Source organism: Catharus ustulatus, chromosome 5, assembly GCF_009819885.2.
Source record: "Catharus ustulatus isolate bCatUst1 chromosome 5, bCatUst1.pri.v2, whole genome shotgun sequence".
Taxonomy (NCBI): Eukaryota; Metazoa; Chordata; class Aves; order Passeriformes; family Turdidae; genus Catharus; species Catharus ustulatus.
The window spans coordinates 771,626-789,833 of NC_046225.1; the positions used below are offsets into that span (position 1 = coordinate 771,626).

General features: G+C 45.0%; 1 protein-coding gene across 4 annotated transcripts in view; it reads left to right on the forward strand.

The window, feature by feature from the left end:
- Positions 1 to 3,070: 3,070 nt before the first annotated feature.
- ANKRD17 (ankyrin repeat domain 17) overlaps positions 3,071 to 18,208 on the forward strand; it is a 51,163-nt gene continuing 36,025 nt past the window's right edge. For all 4 annotated transcript variants that reach the window (XM_033059461.1, XM_033059462.1, XM_033059463.1 and 1 more), the window contains exon 1: positions 3,071 to 3,142. In XM_033059461.1, coding sequence (XP_032915352.1) covers positions 3,110 to 3,142 — 33 coding nt within the window. In that variant the 5' untranslated portion in view covers positions 3,071 to 3,109. The remainder of the gene's footprint in view (positions 3,143 to 18,208) is intronic.

The following is an 18,208-nucleotide window of genomic DNA, read 5'->3' on the forward strand; positions in this document are numbered from 1 at the left end:
GAATTTTTTCCTTGGTAATTAGCTGAGTTTTCTGATTTCAAGTGTATTTCTAATTAATGCAAAATGCTCATCTTGTGTGTGTAAGTGTATCCTGTTTGGATTTTTCATTGTGATAGGCACCTCAGTTTTCAAGGGATTCTGTGTGGCAGTGGTGGGGGTTTCACCTCTTGGCACTCTCGCAGATAATCATCATGTCACTAAATTTGGGCTGGAAACCCACTCTGGTTTTTGGTCTTAACTGCCTCAGGAACTTGTGGCTTCTGTCTGACTGTGTGTCTACTTCTGGAAAGGGAAATACTTGGGAATGCCTGCTGAAGGGTATAGCTGATAATTGGTTTGGTATTGAGGGCCTGTCTTCAACTCTCCTTCTCAGAATGATTTGGTTTTTTTAGTAATTAATGGACCTCATGATTTTGCTGAATAAGGTGTTAGCAGCTGCATGGGACAGGGTTTAAACAACCCAACCTTGACATTGTGCTCTGTGGCTCTGAAAACACACAAAAAAAGTGTGTTTATATGCTTTGGGACAGTTGGTGACCAGTACTGCTCGATCAGCTGGAAATAGATAACAATGTGCTTTTGTGATATAAGAGGGGGAATTGTCTGATCAATTGTTCAATGCCCACATTTCTGGGTGCCAGAATCTGTCTCGGATCAATGGGTGAAATGCTTGTGCTTCAGGGTGATGGGATGCCAGTTCAAAATCCGTGCTGGCTTGCGTGGTCCTGGAAGGTTGGAATGAAAGATCTTCCTAAAATCTGTCACCTGAGCGTGTACAGCTCTGCTCTGCACCAACAGCTGTGTTCTTGTGGAGGTTTTTATTCTCATTTATCAGTGCAGAGTAAACTAGACGTGATTTGTACTCTCAGGATTCCCCTTGGCTTCACTGTGCCTTCAGACAGGACTTTTTGAGACTGTCTCCTCAAGCTGCACTTGAGATGTTCTCTCTCCCACCTGTGTGGGGATCAGAAGGGTTTTTTTGTGTTTTAGGCTCACAGAGTGTAAGGGACGTGATGGATGGACACAGCAGCTCTTGATCAGGAGAAAAGGCTGGTTTGCAGCGGTGGGTGGTAATAAATGAGGGCACTGAGTGGATCGTGCCCTTCAGCAGAATGCTAAATAAAGATCGTTAGCTCTCAAGTAGGAGCTGAGATGTTTCGAACAGATAATGTGTTTTATCTTTTCTAATCAACCCATTCAAGTAATTCCTAGAGCTGGACTTGAAAGTGAGGAAGAAATGGGTTTGTGTTTACCTGTGTAGAATTAAGGATGTATTTCCTGACCTGTGTGTAAAACCAAAAATCACACAGTATGCATACAAAAGAAAGTAATCACAAGGGTCTAAAGACTTTTTTGTTTTGTTTTGTTTTTCCCTAGAAAGTTTTTTTTTAAAATTTCTTTCGTTATTTTTCATGAACAGAAGGGAAGCATGTGTTAAATCTTTAACTTTACACCTCTATGAGATCTTCAGTGAAACATGAAGAGTTGGGGATGGGCTTTTTGGATTTTGGTATTCCGTACTGTGTGGAGCAGACAGTTGCTTTTGTTCCTGTGTAACGCTGTCTGTGCGTTTGAAAATGTGGTGTCATGTGTGAAGTATCTCTAGCTCATTGCTAAGTTGTGTGTTTTATGCTTTTCTTTTTTTTTTTTGTGTGTGTCTGTGTGATATAAGGTATCTGTTAATTCTTTCTGAGGCTCGGAAGACTGAATAACTTGTCTTTTGAGACGTGAGTGTTGTGTGGGAGGTGGTGGCTGGTTTTTTCCTTTTTCATATATATACACAAATCCTTGAAGCTGTCGGTGACAGCTCTGTACTTGGGTTAATGTTTGTGCCTTATTGCTGGATTTCATGGACACAGCAACAGTTGCAAGGGGCTGCTGGGGATGTTAGAAGTGCCACCCTTGAGAGCTTGACTGCATGGAATATTGTTCTGTGGTTCTTCCTTGAATTAGATTTTGTAATGCACTCTAAAATCTGGGGTGTTCACTAAAGTGGAAAAATGGTATGGACAGCCTGGGCAGGTGTTGAGTTTGTGTAAAATGAGGGACTGTGTAATAGGTGGGATATAATTCCCTTTTTTGGTGGTAAAATAACATTTTTAAATGGAAGAATGTAACTATGCCTGAAATTTCTCTGTGATGTTACTAGCTTGTCTGGCCGGCTTTTTAAATCCAGGTAAGAATATTCCTGCTGTTAGGTGAGTGTTTTTAACGATTAGTATTTCTTGGAAAAGATAGCATTGATTAAAGTAAGTGGTTACTGTGAGTGATTCTTCAAGTAAAAACGTGAATTTAATTCCTGTGGCCGATAGAATCCTTTGTGCTCTGCTGAAGTGGCATCATGAGAGAGGAGATTTTTGTGGGGTTGACAAGATTTATATCGTGCTGCATGTTTTGAACTGGCAAATGAGTTATTTTGAGAGCTGCAGACAGGATTGCTCAGTGATTTTGACCTGCTGCGCAGAGAATCGGTGTCAGTGTCACCCGGGGTTGTGGAATGATGTAGGACAGCATCTCGTGGTCCATGGGATGTGCTGGATTCAGCACAGAGGTGTGTAGGTAAGAGGTGGGTGAGGAGATGGTGATGGGTCTGAGCTTGCCCCGTGCGGTCAGTACCTTCTTCTGTCGGTGTCACAGCGTGTTTCTGCAATTCTGCCAGCCGGGCTGCAGGAGGAGGGGACGAGGGCAGCCGAAGGAGCGGCGTTCCAAGAGGTTCGGAGGTTTTGGTGGAACGGGAAGACAGGTCATAGCACAGAAACAAGTGTGGCATGGCACGGATCTGCCTCACCTACGGCTGGGGTTTCTGCGAGTTCACGGCGGGGAAGGAGGTGGAACGATGCACGGGAGCCGTGAAAACGAGCCGGTTGTGCTCGGATTTTCCCTTGGATCCCTGTGTTTTCCCAGCGCGGCGCTGCCGGCCGGGGGGCGCGGGGCGGGCGTTGGGGAGCGGCGCGGCCCCCCCCCCCGCGCGCGGGTGGTAGGCGCCGGGCGCGCGGGGTGGAACGGTCCATTTCCTGTTCCCGTGCCGCCGGCGGGGGGGGCCCGGCCGTGAGGGAGGGGGCGGCGGGGCATGGCGGCGGCGCGGTGAGGCGGGGCGCGGGCGGCCGCGATGGAGGCGTACGTGCTGGAGGACATCCTGGAGGTACGGCCGGGGCACGAACAAAGGGGGCCCGCGGATCGCGGGCGGCCGCGGGGCCGGCCCCCCGGCCCCGGCCGTTGAGGCTGCGGCGCTCGGTGGGGCCCGGGCGAGCGGGGCCGGGCACCGGCGCTGTCCCCGCGCCGGGAGGGGTGCGGGACACGCACCCCCGGGGGTGACATTGCGGTCACACAAGCGGGGGTTCGGCCACTGCCTGCCATAACTCTGTCTCTGTTAATCTTTGTTGCCAGTGTTTCCGTTTGATTGAATCATGGAATCACAGAATGGCTTGGGTTGGAAGGGACCGTGAAGATCATCTTATTACAGCCCTGTGCCACAGGCAGGGACACCTTCCACTGTCCCAGACTGCTCCCAGCCCCAGTGTCCAACCTGGCCTGGGACATTTCCAGGGATCCAGGGGCATCCACAGCTTCCCTGGGCACCCTGTGCCAGGGCCTCACTGCCCTCACAGGGAAGGATTTCTTCTGGTATCTAAACCTACTCCCAGTAAATTTGAGCCCATGTTGCCTTGTCTTGTCACTGCACATCCTTGTGGTCAGTGTCTCCTTCTTCCTGCCAGTTCCCTTCAGGTGCTGGAAGGCTGCAGTTGGGTCACCCTGAAGCCTTTTTTCCTTCCAAGCTGAGCAATCCCAATTCTCTCAACCTTTCTTCATAGCAGAGGGGCTCTGTCCCTGTGATCACCTTGGTGGCCTCCTCTGGACTCCCTACAGCAGCTCCACATCCTTCCTGTGCTGGAGACCCCAGAGCTGGAGGCAGGATTCAAGGTGGGGTCCCAGCAGAGCAGAAAGGCACATTTGATGCAGTGAGTAATTGCTCTTAACTGCATTTCCAGTTGTCTAAATGCAGCCTGTTCTTGCTTCCTCTACAGAAGTAGTAGATCTCCCTGTGCAGCAGTAATTTATTATGAAATAAATGACATTATCCCTTCCTGCAAGGGTAAGCTAGAAGTAACCTTTCAGCCAAATGGAGAGGCCAGCCAAGAAAGCAAAATCATGAAACTAAACAGGTCTCTATTACAGGTTATAATCACTGCAAGAGTTCAAGGAAATGTTCCCTGGCACAGGGTGCCCAGAGAAGCTGTGGCTGCCCCATCCCTAGAAGTGTCCAAGGCCAGGTTGAACAGTGCCTGCAGCAACCTGGGATAGTGGAAGGTGTCCCTGCCTGTGGCAGGGGGCTGGAACCGGATGAACTTCCAAACCATTTTATCAAATAGCTTTTTCTTGTTCCTGTGGTTTTTCAGGTTTTGCAAGCAAAAACATGATTTCATTGCCAGGTGACTTGTCAAAATATTTGCATGCATTCTTTATTGTGAGAAGAAGCTGCAACCTTATTAACTGCTGTCAGAATTCTGACAAAACAGTGCTTCCACCGATGCTTGTCCTGTAGGCTTTTTCCTGTAATCACCACACTTGGGTTGCCCCAAAATCTTCCATCAATAGGAGTACATGGTATTGACTTCTGTGTGGACTTTTGAACTGTTTAACATAATTACATCCAGAATATTAACTCAGCTGTTCGCTCTGTGCTGAATAAACTGGCACAGGCATATGAGCGAGACACTTCCACCAATATCTCTGTGTGTGTGGCTGGGTTTGTGTGGGGAGGTAGGAAGGGCAGTTGTGAGCTGGGCTTTGTGCCATCAAATAAATATTTCAGTACTTCACTTGCCTCATTGCATACTGAAAGGTTTTTCTGTTTTGTTCTTTATTTTAACCACAGTTGCCATATGCAGCTTCACAGTTTGTCAAATTAATAAGGTATGTGGTGCTTATCAATAGTCTGGTTTGGAAGGGCAGCTGGGAAGTTAATTTTGTCAGTATTACAGAATTTGGACTTGCTGTGTGAACTGAGCAATTATGTCTTGCTTCTCAGGGGATGTGGTGGCTTTTCTTTAGATAATTTTGTCACACATTCACTTCCTGTTCTCAACACCAGCTGGATCCAGGTGAAAAACGTGCTCAGTAATCAAGCATGGCTTGTGTGGCTTTAGATGAGTGTGAGGTGTGGCTGAGTCACTTCATGAGCCTCTCAGGTACTCGGGTAGCAGTGCAATCTATTCATGACTCCTTAGCACATCACTGGAAGCCATGTAATTGTCTTGTATTCCAGGATTGTCCACAAGTACCATTTATAGTTCCCTCCAAACTTATTTCTGTTGTCACTTCCAACAATCTATTTACAGCGAGTGTCCTGTTTTCCCATTTCAGGGCTTTATTTTCCTCCCATGGAGCAGTTTGATTCAAAGACAGCAGTGTGGAGATGGCGAGAGCTGCCTTTGCTTGGGCAGCAGGATCTGTCATCTCTGTTGTTGGTACTGCTTAGTATTTAGTTATATTTGGAGGGATCATCAGATCTTGTCTCTTCATAAAATCTTCAAGAATGTTTTCCCTCTAAGCTGCTTACAATTTAAAGCCATAAATGAGGTGTTTTTTGTGGTGTGCTCGTTATGTTCTGTTACCAGAGAGACTGAGGTTCAGATGGTGTTAGAAGTCCTTACTGCAAGGGCTGCTTCTGGGGCCAAAATCACTTTGGAATGATGAAACAAAAATAAGTCTTCAGGCAGTTTAGTGCAGCTGGAGGCAGACGTGGCTGTCAGCCCAGAGGATTTCACACAGCGTCCTGGCTGCCCTGTGCTTAGGCCACCTTCAGAGAAGGTGCACTTGGTGCAGGAGTGGAGCTGGCTGTGCTGCTTGCAGCTGAAGATGAGCGTTGTCTTGGCTCTGTCACTTGAATCTGGCATTGAGAGCTCTGTGTGGGAACACAGGTGAGCAAAATCTCAGCACTGTGGGGTTAACCTGCAGCTGGCTTCTGTTCACTTGGTTCTTTTGCTCCTGTATTCTGGCCATTAATGTTTGTTGTGTGACTTTACTGACACGAGGCTTTTGTTGGTTTAAGCTTTCAGGTTTTTGCTTGCGCGTGCCAGTGAAGGAGCAGTTGTGTTACAGGAGACTCTAGTATGGTGTAAACCTGTAGTTGTGTTTCTGGTGCTTGAGTTAGTCAAGATCAGCACTCTGTTGGGTGGCAGAAAAGGAGGTAAGTTCATCCTGAGAGATGAGGATGTGGTCTGTGTTGTGCACTGAACTCAGGCTCATAGCTCAGAGATCCACTTAGGAAGCTCATGACAGTGGAGGGTTAAACTTATGTTCCCTGTGTTGATTTGGGACTTTCCTAGAGCAGCAGCCGTGTGCTCTGACCTTCAGGTTCTTGGAAAGCTCATTTGTGCTGGTTTCAGGGGTCTAGCACAGACCCACACGTGGCACTTGCTTTATGTCCTTACAGAGTGCTTTAAGTGCTTTTATCTCCCACCTACTTTGAACTGAAATTCAGAACCACTGCGAGAAAAACTTTGTTTGCTACTGTGATATAGGGAGTGTTTCCTGACTGCAGGAGGGTTTTTTAAATTTGATTTTTTTATACTGGAATCATGGGGATAATTTAAGTATGCCCAACATCCTGCATTGTGTGTAGCTGCAGTGGTGTAGGTAAGAGGTGAGGTAATAGGAGAGGATCAGGTGTAGCACCTTGGATTGTCTAGCTGAACCACAGTGAGGACAGCAGAGCACAGCTTTGGTGGTGAGCACGAGATTTACACAGAGCAGAGACTGCCCTGTGTGAGCACACAGGTAGGTGCTCCATGAAACACTGCTGGAAGGGAGAGCAAACATCGAGGGGCAGAGTTGTGTCTACACAACGTTCAGAGATCAGGGAGGCCTCTGCAATGCAATTTTTCTTCTCTTTAGCAGCCCAAGTCTTTTAATATTTATAAACATTGTAGTCTCTTGGTTTGAAGATTAAAATCAGCATTATATTGCAGTGTGGGACATTAGTAGCTTTCCCACGTTCCAGCTCTTAACCAGGCTAATCCTTTCCCTGTTTTCTTTCTCACAGTGTCTCTTAGTAATCTTGTCTGGTTTCCTTTTTACCTGTTTTCCTGTCTTTGGAAAGAGTTTGCCCATGTGAAGTTGGTGTTGGCTGCTACGTGCTCTGGTATTTCCTAGTGATTTCAATCATAGAATATCCTGAATTGTAAGGGACTCACAGGGTTCCATGGAAGTCTCATTGCCCACTGAGGTCCAGCTCGAAATCCAGCTGAGTTGTTGCAGCCTCTCCATGCCTTATTTTCAAGTAAGTTGGAGCCCTGCTGCAGCATCCCTTTTGTTGAGGCACCATTGCTAAGTCCTGGCCACATCTAGTCCCAGCTGCAGGAGATGAATATTGAAGCTGATGTTCCTGTGTCCAAGGCTGCAGTATGAGGAGGAGAAGCAGTAATCCTCCCACAAACAGCACGGCACCGAGACACCCAGACTGGACCAGGAGAAAACTTCTGGCACTGAAGTGTGGGTGGCTCCCAGGGACTCCTTCCTTGTCTTTCAAATGAACCATGGGAAGGTGATTCCCTTGCAGCTGCTCTCTACTTCCTGCTGCCTACTGCCCTGTTTTTCCTGTGACAGGAGGCAAAGGGCTTGGAACAACCCCTTGTTGAATCTTCCTAGGAAAGCAACTACCTTGGATTTCTGTTGAGTTTTCCTGCTGTTGTGCAGACCAGGGAGCTGGTTCTGGGTTCCTTTGTGTGACAAATAGGACAGAAAATCTTGTAGGTGGAATTTCTCTGAGTATTAACTGTTTCTTCTTGACTTGAAGGAAGAGGTTACGGACTTAATGATATAATTTGAAGCCATTCTTGTTATTTATGCTTTATTGCTTTATCTTTTTCAGTAACAGTAATATGAAAATGCAAGAAACCTCAAAGTCACTAACTTCATACTGTGTAACTATGTTCAAAAGGTCAGTGTCAGTCAGTGGTTGTGTCTGCCAGTGAGGTCTGTCTCACTGGGAAGTCTTAGCCAAGGACTTGACTAGCAGGTGGGATCAGTTGATCAGCAAAGGTTTCTTTGGACTCAGGCCCTTCATCTTTTAAGCTCTTGGTATAAGTTGAGTCCTTAATAGAAAAACACAAGTGAGAGAATTGAGAGAGACATTTCAGACAGGTGGATTTATTTAGATTTTTTTCTTTTTTTCCTTTCATATATCCTGTCTTTAAATGTTCATAGAAATGTGTAAAGAGGTTGTTTCCATGGCCAAGGTACCTGCTACTTTTTTCTGCCTGTGCTTGAAATCCCTTCACATCTTTGCCTTGCTGGAATTTGCTGGCTGTGTTGACTGATAGGAAATCACATGCTCTGAAGCTGAAACTCACACTCCAAACAACCTGTTGCACTGCCTTGGCATCAGAATCCTGCAAGAAGGAAATCCAGGGAACTGGCTGGTGTAAATAGTGGTTCTCTGTCACTTAATGGCCATGTAAATATGGAATGAATAAGCTTAAATATCTTCATGGAACAGATGTGATGGGAAGCATTAAGGAGAGAGTACAAATGAACATTGTGGTGGTGACTGGGAGGAAATTGGCACATGATGTTTACATCTAACATGGGAAGCAAACACCAAAAAGCCAAGACTCCACTTAAACTTGCTGCCTTTGCCCTTAAACATTGATTTACTTTTTTAAAATAGAACCTCTCTTTTATAAGATGGGAAAAATATATATATTTGGATTTAGTCATACTTGTGTCTTGCTTTAACTGCCTTCACAAGTCTGTTCATTTACCATATGTTAAAAGCTTTCAATATGCTGCAACTTTCAGTTGGGTGTGCCAAATAGAGCAAAAAAAATTGCAACTCATTTATTAGATATGCCTAACAGTAGTTTGTATTGAAGGAAGAATTCAGGGACTGTCAAGCTTGTCAGAATTTTAACCAAATGAGCTGAAATTATTAGAAATAATTCCTTCCGTGCTCAGTTCCCCAGGCAGTAACAATAGGAATTCTAATCAGATACTGAATCCAACTGTCTCCTGCTGTAACTTTATCCTTTCACTTCTCATCGTAAGGGAAGATTGGTGAACTAGGCCACACTGGTTCCTTCATTGAAGAAAATACTTGTGTGGTAAATGCCAAAAAAGGAAAGGAAATCTGCATTATGTTTGAGCTGGTTCATTTCGCTCCTTTGTTGGGCTCGGGTTTTTTGTGTGTGTGAGCGTGGTTGGTGGTTTGGGACAGTGGCACAGCTATGTCTTCATTTAACTTTATAGGGCAGGAATAAATACAACTGAATTAAAATGGAATGGCTCCAAGTAATTTCAAAGCTCTTGACCTAACTAGTCATATCTTCCCAAACTATTTTTGGTTAACATTATTAATGTCTCTACTTAATATGTGGACTTGGTTATGCTGCATGATGAGGGATATCAGCAGTTTTTAATATCAATAATTATTTCAGCAAGATAATTACATGAAGAATTTTAGATGTCCTCTAAGGACCTCTGGTTTCTACTGTCCCCTCCCTGATCCTGAGAGGTTAAATTGGATGTGGGCTGCAGAACTTCTGGAGGCAGGATAAAAGCAAGTTCTGATAAAAGCCATCTGCACAGGCCGTGTTTTACAGAAAAAGGGATTTCTGTAGTTTGTCATAAACTGAATCTTAGGTGGGGTTTGGGATGAAGCCATTTCCCTGATACTCACTTAAAGCATGTTCCTTAAAGAACCATTCTTGAGTCTCCAGGCTCTGCTGTGATGGTGAGTTTGAGGCAGTAGCAGCTTTGCTGGTGTCCTGGCTTGGGAAGCGAAGGTGAGGGAAATGGTACCTAAACCTTCATATACTGAAAAGTTTCACAGTTTCACTTAAACTTTGGGGAGGCTGTAATCAAAATGCATGTCTGCAATGTCTTTTTTAGTTATTAGACAAATGTTTGAAACCTCTGTCCTTCCAGTCACAATAATTTCTGCCATGTTGTATTGTCTTTCTTGTTTCTACCGTGCATTAGCATCCACATCTCCTCTCCATCAGCATAGCATGGCTTTCCACCTGGTGTCCAGAAAGATGAGTTGTGGGGCAAAGAAACTACATTTCTTGGATTTTTCAGCCTTTGGAATTTTATTGTGTGTTGGGCAGTGAAGAGAGGTGTCCTTTCAGTGAACTGGTGCTCTTAATTGCTGATGGGATGGGAAAGCTCTGACTAAGCCAAGCTACACGTGGCATTGCTTGATGAAAAAATGTGTTCTTGCATTCCTGCTTTTTTTTTTTTTTACATATCTGCTCACCAGTAGATGCTGTATTGCTGTGAAGAAGCCTGTGCACACGTCAGTGTTTCATTCATGCCAAAGGGAATTCTGAGCTGGACTGGAACAGAGTAGCTGTTTGTGTGTTCATCCTGTCCCTCCTCCACATGTCCTCCTTCCCTTCTGCTGCCTCATCCTTCAGCACAGAGCACTTGCTTGCTGTTGTGAAGAGCAGCCGACCAAAACCACTTACAGAAGGGAAAGACTGCCTGCCAAATTTGTGTAAGAAAACATGTGGGCAGCTTCAAACTATTTCTGTTTGAAACCCAACTGGTGCTGTGCAGTTCAGGCCACTGTGTTTTATGCTCAGTGGCCACAGTGAATGAGTGAATAAATTTGTGTGTTCTGTGGGTGACTGTGGACCCGCTGCCTGAAATGCACGTGGCAGAGTGTGTGCAAGAGTGATGTTTTGAGTGTGTGCTGGATTCACAAAGGCTGATCATGCTTTCATGGAACCGTGGTGTTACAGGCTCTTTTCCCCATGAGGGAAATGCCTGGGATTCATCACTGCTGCAGAGCCAAGGACAACTGCTCCTGCATGGGTGGGTGCTGGTGGTGGGGTTCTGCAAACAGTGTCAGGAGGGCTTCATCCCAAGAGAAGACAGCTTGGAAGATTTGGAGAAGGCAAGGAGTTTCTTAGAGATGGGAGGATGCATCGAGGGCATTAGGGATCAGAATAACTTCATCATACAAGATACCGAATCTGTTCCCATTGTTTCTCTTGTCCTGTGATCTGACCATTCTGTTTATCTCAGGATCTGTGTGTGGGGATGAAAGTAACTGGACAAACATGGATTACTTACTTGCCTTGTGATACTGTTGAAGTGACTGCTGACTTGATAGCTGGCCTGCATGTCCAGTATCCACAGAGTGGCGGTCTGTCTTCTGTTGGGAAGCTTTGTGGTGTAAACAAGCATGTGAGCTGTCCTCTGTTTTGACAGTGAGTTTGACTTTAGGATCAGAATTAGGAAACAGAAATAAGTCATCTGACAACAGTTAGGAACCAGGAGTAGACTCCTTATGGGAATTGTAGCTGCTGTACTAGTGCTGTAGTCACTTGTGGATGCAGGAGGAATGCAGCCAAGCTGACTAGGCTGGTTGCTAAAAGTCTGTGCTGGCTGAGAAATGCTTTCTGGCACATTCAGTGTAAAAATTTAGAGCATTTATTGTTGAAGACTGGAAAAGTCTGTGGTTTGTCTCTTCTTAACCTTAAAATTGAAACGTGCTCTGTCAGGGAAAACGCACCATGCAGAGACTTTTTTTTTGGGAAATTTAGTTTGGATGGATGTAGATGATTCTGATTGAGGGGTAATAGGGTGGTCTTGCCTATGAGTGATATGATGAGCTATAAATGCCTGTCCTCTTTTTCCTCTGGATCTACATGATTGCTAAGTTCAGCAGCTTGCTTGGCACGGGCTCTAGAGGAGCTGCTTTGATCCGAGGGCTGGCTGCTCTGCAAGAAGTGATCATGTGCTCAGATGGGAGAGAACTGCTCCTGCATGGACACACTTGGGCTCTGCTGTTAGGAAATCTGGGGGAAGGCAAGGCCCCACAACTCAGTCTGCCCAGAGCTTTATTGCTGCTGCCTTTGTCCACTTACAAGTTCGGATGTCGTGTTCCCATTGTTCAGCTGTGCTGAGCTACAGTCCTTAGAAAAACAACTTGTTTCAGCTGGAAATGGATGGGTGTGCACAGTCCTGAGCTGGAACTTGGGACACAGTGCATGAAGCTGGGCAAATGGAACAGGGGAAAAATACTACAGATAAAGTATTTGTGAGAAGCTGTTCTGCCTTTAGTTGTGCAAAACTACTCTAAACTCCCTTTTTGAAGGGTTATTGAAGGGTTGTGGTCTGTTGCAGACACAGAGATGCTTACTGAGCTGTGAGAAGAAAGCTCAAGGTACTTCTCCTTGAAGACTCTGCAGGCAAAAAATGTGTAGAAAAGCCCCCTCAAGTTAATCAGTGATAAAGATAATAAATTATTATCACTGAGGTTTCAACCTTGGCTCTCATAGAGATAGCACTGAAGCAATGCACTTGTGTTTTTAATAGCTTAGGGTTTTGGGGTTTCTTTTAGCTCTTGACCTTTTCCTTAGGTGTCATTTTAAAGGAAGATGGTTCAAGGGTGCAGGTCTATCGCTGTGGATCTGTCAGTGTAGCAAGGTGCTTCATTGCATGCTTTGAAGTGTCTGGTATTGAGAATTAGTCAAATCTATCTTTGGACAGTCAAGGCAAAAGGTGAGTCCAGTGGAAAAGGAACGTGACCAACTGTTAGAGAAGGATTTTCTCTTTCTTGGGAGCTCACCTTCCTTAAACAAGGCTTAAGAGAATAATTAGTCCCATGAAAGTAGGGCAGTGAGGAATAGGATGTAACAGTGCACAGCAGGACTCCTCGGTTTCTCAGCAGTGCACACAGTGTCTGGAGATGCTGGTGTTGCTGTGAGTGAAGTGTGATTCAGGTTAGGGTTAGGCTAAAATCTTCTGTTCAGAGCAGAGTCACGCTTCATACACTTCCCAGTTTTTAATTACTGAATTGGCCAAGTCCAAACAACTTCATACAGTGACTGCTGCAGAACCACGTTGTGTTTGTGTTCTGTACTGCCTGTGTTCTTTACATTCCTTAGTTCTCACTACTGAACCCGTCAGAGCTGGCCATGTAATTTTAAAGGATCTTTCTGAGTCTGTGGTGATGGTCCTTGGCATGTGCTTTTCCCAGGAAGTTTAGAGTCCTTGAGATGTCCTTCAGGAAAACTCCAAAATGCTGTTTCTGTACTCTTGTTACCGAGCCTGTGGCACAGTGTGGGGGTCAGAGGGACTGTAACCCCTCTAAGCTTTTCAGGGCTCTGGTGAGGCAGCTCTGGTTTGAGTGGCCCTGTAAGTAATTTGTTAAGTAGCTTAGGTGATGCTTACCTCAGGTACTTGAGGGTGAGTCTTAGGGGGCTGCAGTTGTTGAGGTGTGACATTTGGGGATTTTGGTGGTAAGGGAAGAGGGTGATTCTGGGAAGCTCCTTCATCGTTATGCGATCCCTTTACTTGGTCTCTGCTAAATAGGTATAACTGAGGAAGATTTGACAACTGACTTGCTAAAGGTGGCAAAAAGTGCTTGCATAGGTTCAGGCTATCCCTTTAGTATCCCTCAGTTGTTGGGTATTTTGCAGGGGCTGGTTTCCATTTTGATTCTGCAGTGGTGTGGGAAGAACCTTTAGCACGGGTGCTGTTGTTTGTCTGTGGCTCTGATGTAGACCACCACATCTCTGGTGATACATACGAGTTATTCATACACTGTCAAAGCTTTGCTTCTGTGGTCACTTCTTTCAGAGCCTCTCCAAAAGAAGGGGTTTTTATCCAAAGTTCAGGTTGAGGGAGGGTTGGGAGGAGAGTGAAGGTGCAAACTTGTGTTAAGGGCTTGGATTGGAAATGTGGCAGCTTCATATTGTTGATGTAGCAGTGTTGTCTGAAGCTCAGCTTTCAGAGGCATGGGTATGTGGTTTTTCTTTATCGTGATGTTTATATCTTGTTATTCATGTCAGAGACTAAAATGTGTATTGTTTGCCCCCCACATAAATGTGAAATTTGGGCAAGGAAGTTAAATTGATAGTGAGACGAGGTGTTGCTATTTTTACACTGGCATGAAATTTTTCTCGCATGAACGGTTGCAGCTGAATACCAGTTAATGCATGAATTTGCTTCATGTGGAAGTGTGCCAAGTGCTTAGAGTGAGGGTTTGAAATGGAAAAAGAATTTTATTCCTTGTAGTTTCACAACCTTCTCATAGCTACGGCTTTTCAGCATGCCTGCCCCTGCGTTTTTATTGCTGTGTATGCTGCTGGGAATGCAGCGCGCGGAGGAGAGGAGGGAATTTTCCTGTGAATACCTCAGCACCTGTCTCGTCATCAGAAGCACACTGCAGTCCTAATGCAGGTGTCCCTGCAGCAGAGGCTTGGCTGGTGCCAGTCGTGGGGACTGGGTTATGCCATTTCAGCAGCATGCTGCTCCTCTCACCTCCCTCCTCTTCCCCCTTTTAATTTTTGTAGCAGCAGCAGGAGAAATGGAGTGTACACTTCAAGGAATAAAATAAAATAAAAGAAGATACTGTTGAGATGTTCCAGCTGCTAGACTTCAGATTAGTGCTGAACAAGGCATTTTGGTTTGGGGAGGGTCAGTGAGTGTTGAGAAGACAAGGGATCTGATTGTGTATCCCAGATAAGTGGGAGCCATCCTCAGCGTGCAGGGAAGAGGTGGTGCTGTCAGACGGTGTCTGTGGTGACAGTGCTGCTGTAGTAGCAGGGTAGGGCAAGTGAGAATCACACAGCTTGTTCCTCTTAGAAAATAGATTTGAGGAAAACACACAAAATCTGCAGAGCTGAGATGGAGTGGGCACTTGATCATCTGCTGCACTTGGCTTCCGTGTCTGCTTTCCCTTGCAGTGACCAGGGAGCTGCTCTTTATCTAAAGAAAATGGTGTCTTGTGCAAGGAGCCAGGAGAGCATCCCTTACACTTCAGGGGTGTGCCATCCACATGGGGTGAGGGTTTGACCCACAGAAATGGCAGCACTGCCAGAGCCTTGGCTTCAGTAAAGCCTTGGATGGAATTTTTTCTGTAATGCATTATTAATGCTGTGAAGAGCTGTGGCTTAAAGTGCCTTGAAACCTGTGTTGCTAAGTGGTAGTTTCACCTGAAAACATGTAGGTGAAAAGGCAGAACCCTGTACTTTGCCTCAGTAGTTAGTTTGGGAAAGTCAAAATCCATTCCCAGTGTTGTATTTGAAGGATGTGTAAGTTAATTTCTGTCTTGATGCTTCAAATCAGAGTATTTTTTCCAGTAAGCTGTCCTGAAACTGAGATGGGCTCATGTATTTTGAAAACATCAGAGGTGATGTTCTGAAGGCTAAAAGGTAGCATGGTGAGAGAGAGCTAAGATGAAGTTCTTGCTGTAGTATGGGGTATTATACCTTGAAATTTGCAGAGGTTTTGGGTTGTCTATTTAAGTGTTGTGTTTTGGATCCCAAAGTGAAAAATTGGTGCTTGAAATACTTGGCCCAGTTTGCCACATTTCAAATGATCCTTGCTTTGTTTTGATTCACTCTTGCCTCACGAATCCCTTGATGTGCATCAAAGGGTTAGATGGAAGGCATGAAAAAGCCCTAGCAGTGTCTTGCAAAGTGAACTGAGCAGGTTATTAGTCAGAGCTGGACTTTGTTCTTGCACTGGGAATGGGGGTTTATTTCCTCTTGTGTGTTCCACTGCTATTTCTGTGTGAAACAGACTTCAGGTGTATTCCTGAAGTGAACGGTGGGAAGTATGCTGTCCAGAAATGCTCAGTGGTGTGTGAAGTGTAGATAGATAGATTGTTTTTCAGTGCAGTGTCTTGGAGGTGTGAGGGCTGAAACTGTTCTGGAGAGAAAGCTGATGTTATCTTGGACAGGAGTTGCTGGAGCACCAGGGAAAGCAATGTGACTGTAGGTCAGGCATGAGGAGTTCCTCATGGAAATCAGGATTAAAACTGCTCACTGTGAGGGAGTCATTTTTAGCTGAGTGAGGAAAGAATCTGAAACTTCCTTGCTCTTCAAGCAGGGAAGTGGGGCTGAAGTCAGCAAAGTAGGACTAAGGTTATTTACAGATCTGGTCACAGTTGTGGTTTTGGTCTGGAGGTGGCTTCGCAACACCAAACAACAGAGTTGAAAATTCTTACTAAATTTATTGTTGTCTTTAAAAACCTTTTGCTGCTCTCCAAAAATTTTAGAGCTGAGGAAACTGGACTGTTAAAGCACTTGCTAGTTGGCAGAAAGTGCCTCACAAAGAACTGATCCAAAAGGAGTGTCAGGTGAGGTTTATTTTAAGGGGTTGCGCTTTGCTACCTGGCAGTGGCCACTGGCTGTTCCTTGCCCTTAAGGTTCTTGGGAAGGGCTTTGCTCTGGTCCTTGTAGGATCTGTTTGGCACCCTCTGGGTGTCAAACACTAAAGGCCCAAATGCCAAGTTTAAAAATGTAGCAAATTCTAAATTGTTTTCTGTGCCTGATACAAGACAGAAGTCATGGGACTCATCTGAGAAAAGCTGAGACATGAAGTTGTGTTGGATTTTAATATTGGAGAATAGGGGCCAGCCCCAAAAATAAGCAAAAATCCTGCAGCAAAAATATTTTTTCATGAGAGGTGAGATTTCTTTTAATACTTGTTTGAGCTCGTGTGGTTCATCCAAATCCGGTTTCAGATGCTACCTGTTTTATATTACAGTACTTAAAAACATTGAAGCTTAAAAAATAAATCCTGTTAGGTTAATGAGCCCGACTTGCTATTTCACAGCCATCTAGAGCTGTTGTGTGCAGCCTGGCTGCCAGACACTTGACTGCAGTGCACTGCTTCCTTGGTACTGCTTGAAGAGCTCTGCACTGATGCTTTGAGCATCTAGAGACAGAAAAACCATCCTCCTGCTGTCCTGTAAATGGCTCAAATGCAGCTCGGAGCTTGCACTGCTTCCAGAGATGTCACTGGATGTTGGTCCAAAGGTGCCACACTGAGGGAGTGTTTGGGCTGGGTAATGACACTGAGTGCCCTCCTTGCTGCTCTGCCTCCTCATGGCACGTCACAGAGGTGATTTGAGTTTAGACAGAGCACTTGCTCTGGCTCAGTGCTGGAAGGCAGGAGCACATCAGCACTGGGTGCACGCAGGATGGCCTGAAGGAGAAGGAGCAGGGAATGGGATCAGCAAGATGGGCTCTTGGAATCAGACAGGGAACCTGAGATGGGAAGGAGAAAATTGCTTTTTACAGCCTTTTCTACATGCTTCTGGGTTGTCCTTATAGCAAAGATGTAATTTAGGAAAACTGTCACTCGGTGATAGCCAAATGCTAGAGATGCTCTGTGAGTGAGCAGAGCCATGCACTGATAAGATGGATAAATAATGGGATAAATAAATGTGGTGTTTGCAGTGAGGGTGGTGGGTGCTGGAACTGAGTCTTCTCTGCCTTGTTCATAAAGCAAGTGTTTAAGAGTTGGTAGCAGAAGCATCAAATACAATAAAAATGGTTTTGAGCAAAGTAGACCTAGGCAAGAACATGAGATTCTTACTGCAGGATGAGAGGGTAGGAGAAATCTTGTAAAAGGGCTGATGCTGGGGCCTGTCTGAACAATGGGCTTCTCTCAGGGTATTGTTGGATTGGAGGAATGCTGACGGAGCATGCAGATTAAATATTCTGATAGATGAGGTGGAGCAGTTGGATATTATTCTATACTTTTTTTAGTCAAGGGAAATAAAATACATCTGAAGCCCTTTAAAGGAAATGTCTGTTTACTTAACCTGGTACATGGAAATGCTTTGTCTTAGTTGGTAGCTTCTGTGGAGAAGGTGGGATTTTCTGAGAAACAGAAGTAGAGTTTTGCCTTCTACCAAAATATGGTTTTAATCCCTGCTCTGATACACTGTGTCTTTATCACTGTCCCTGTGTGGTACTTGGTGTTGTGTAGAAAAACAGAGAAGACAAGACTGTAACTCTAATGAGACTCTGAAGGTAAATAACAACTTTGAAACTGCAGAGGAAATGCAAAGTTCTGCAGGCTGAAGGTGGATCTCTTCTACCTTGCAATAAAAAGATTTTTACCCCGTATTTAATATTTTAAAATAGTGTAAAGTGTTTTTCCAATAAGCTAATTTCTTTATATTGTTCTGGAATGTTTTTAGTGAGAGCATATAATATAAACATTCCCAGACTTTATTGCGAGGATGTTTTCTCCTGGTCCCTCATGGGTGTCTCGGTGCTGTGTTGTTTGTGGGTGGATTTCTGCTTCTGCCTGTTCTCCTTGGGTTATTTATTTAATCACACCAGGCACATATTCTTAGCTGGAAGGAAGATGGGAGGATTTTTCCATTTGAGACTTAAACTGCATGAAAGACCTAATTTTGGGAGAGAGGATATGTGTGGGGGAGAGTAGTTTT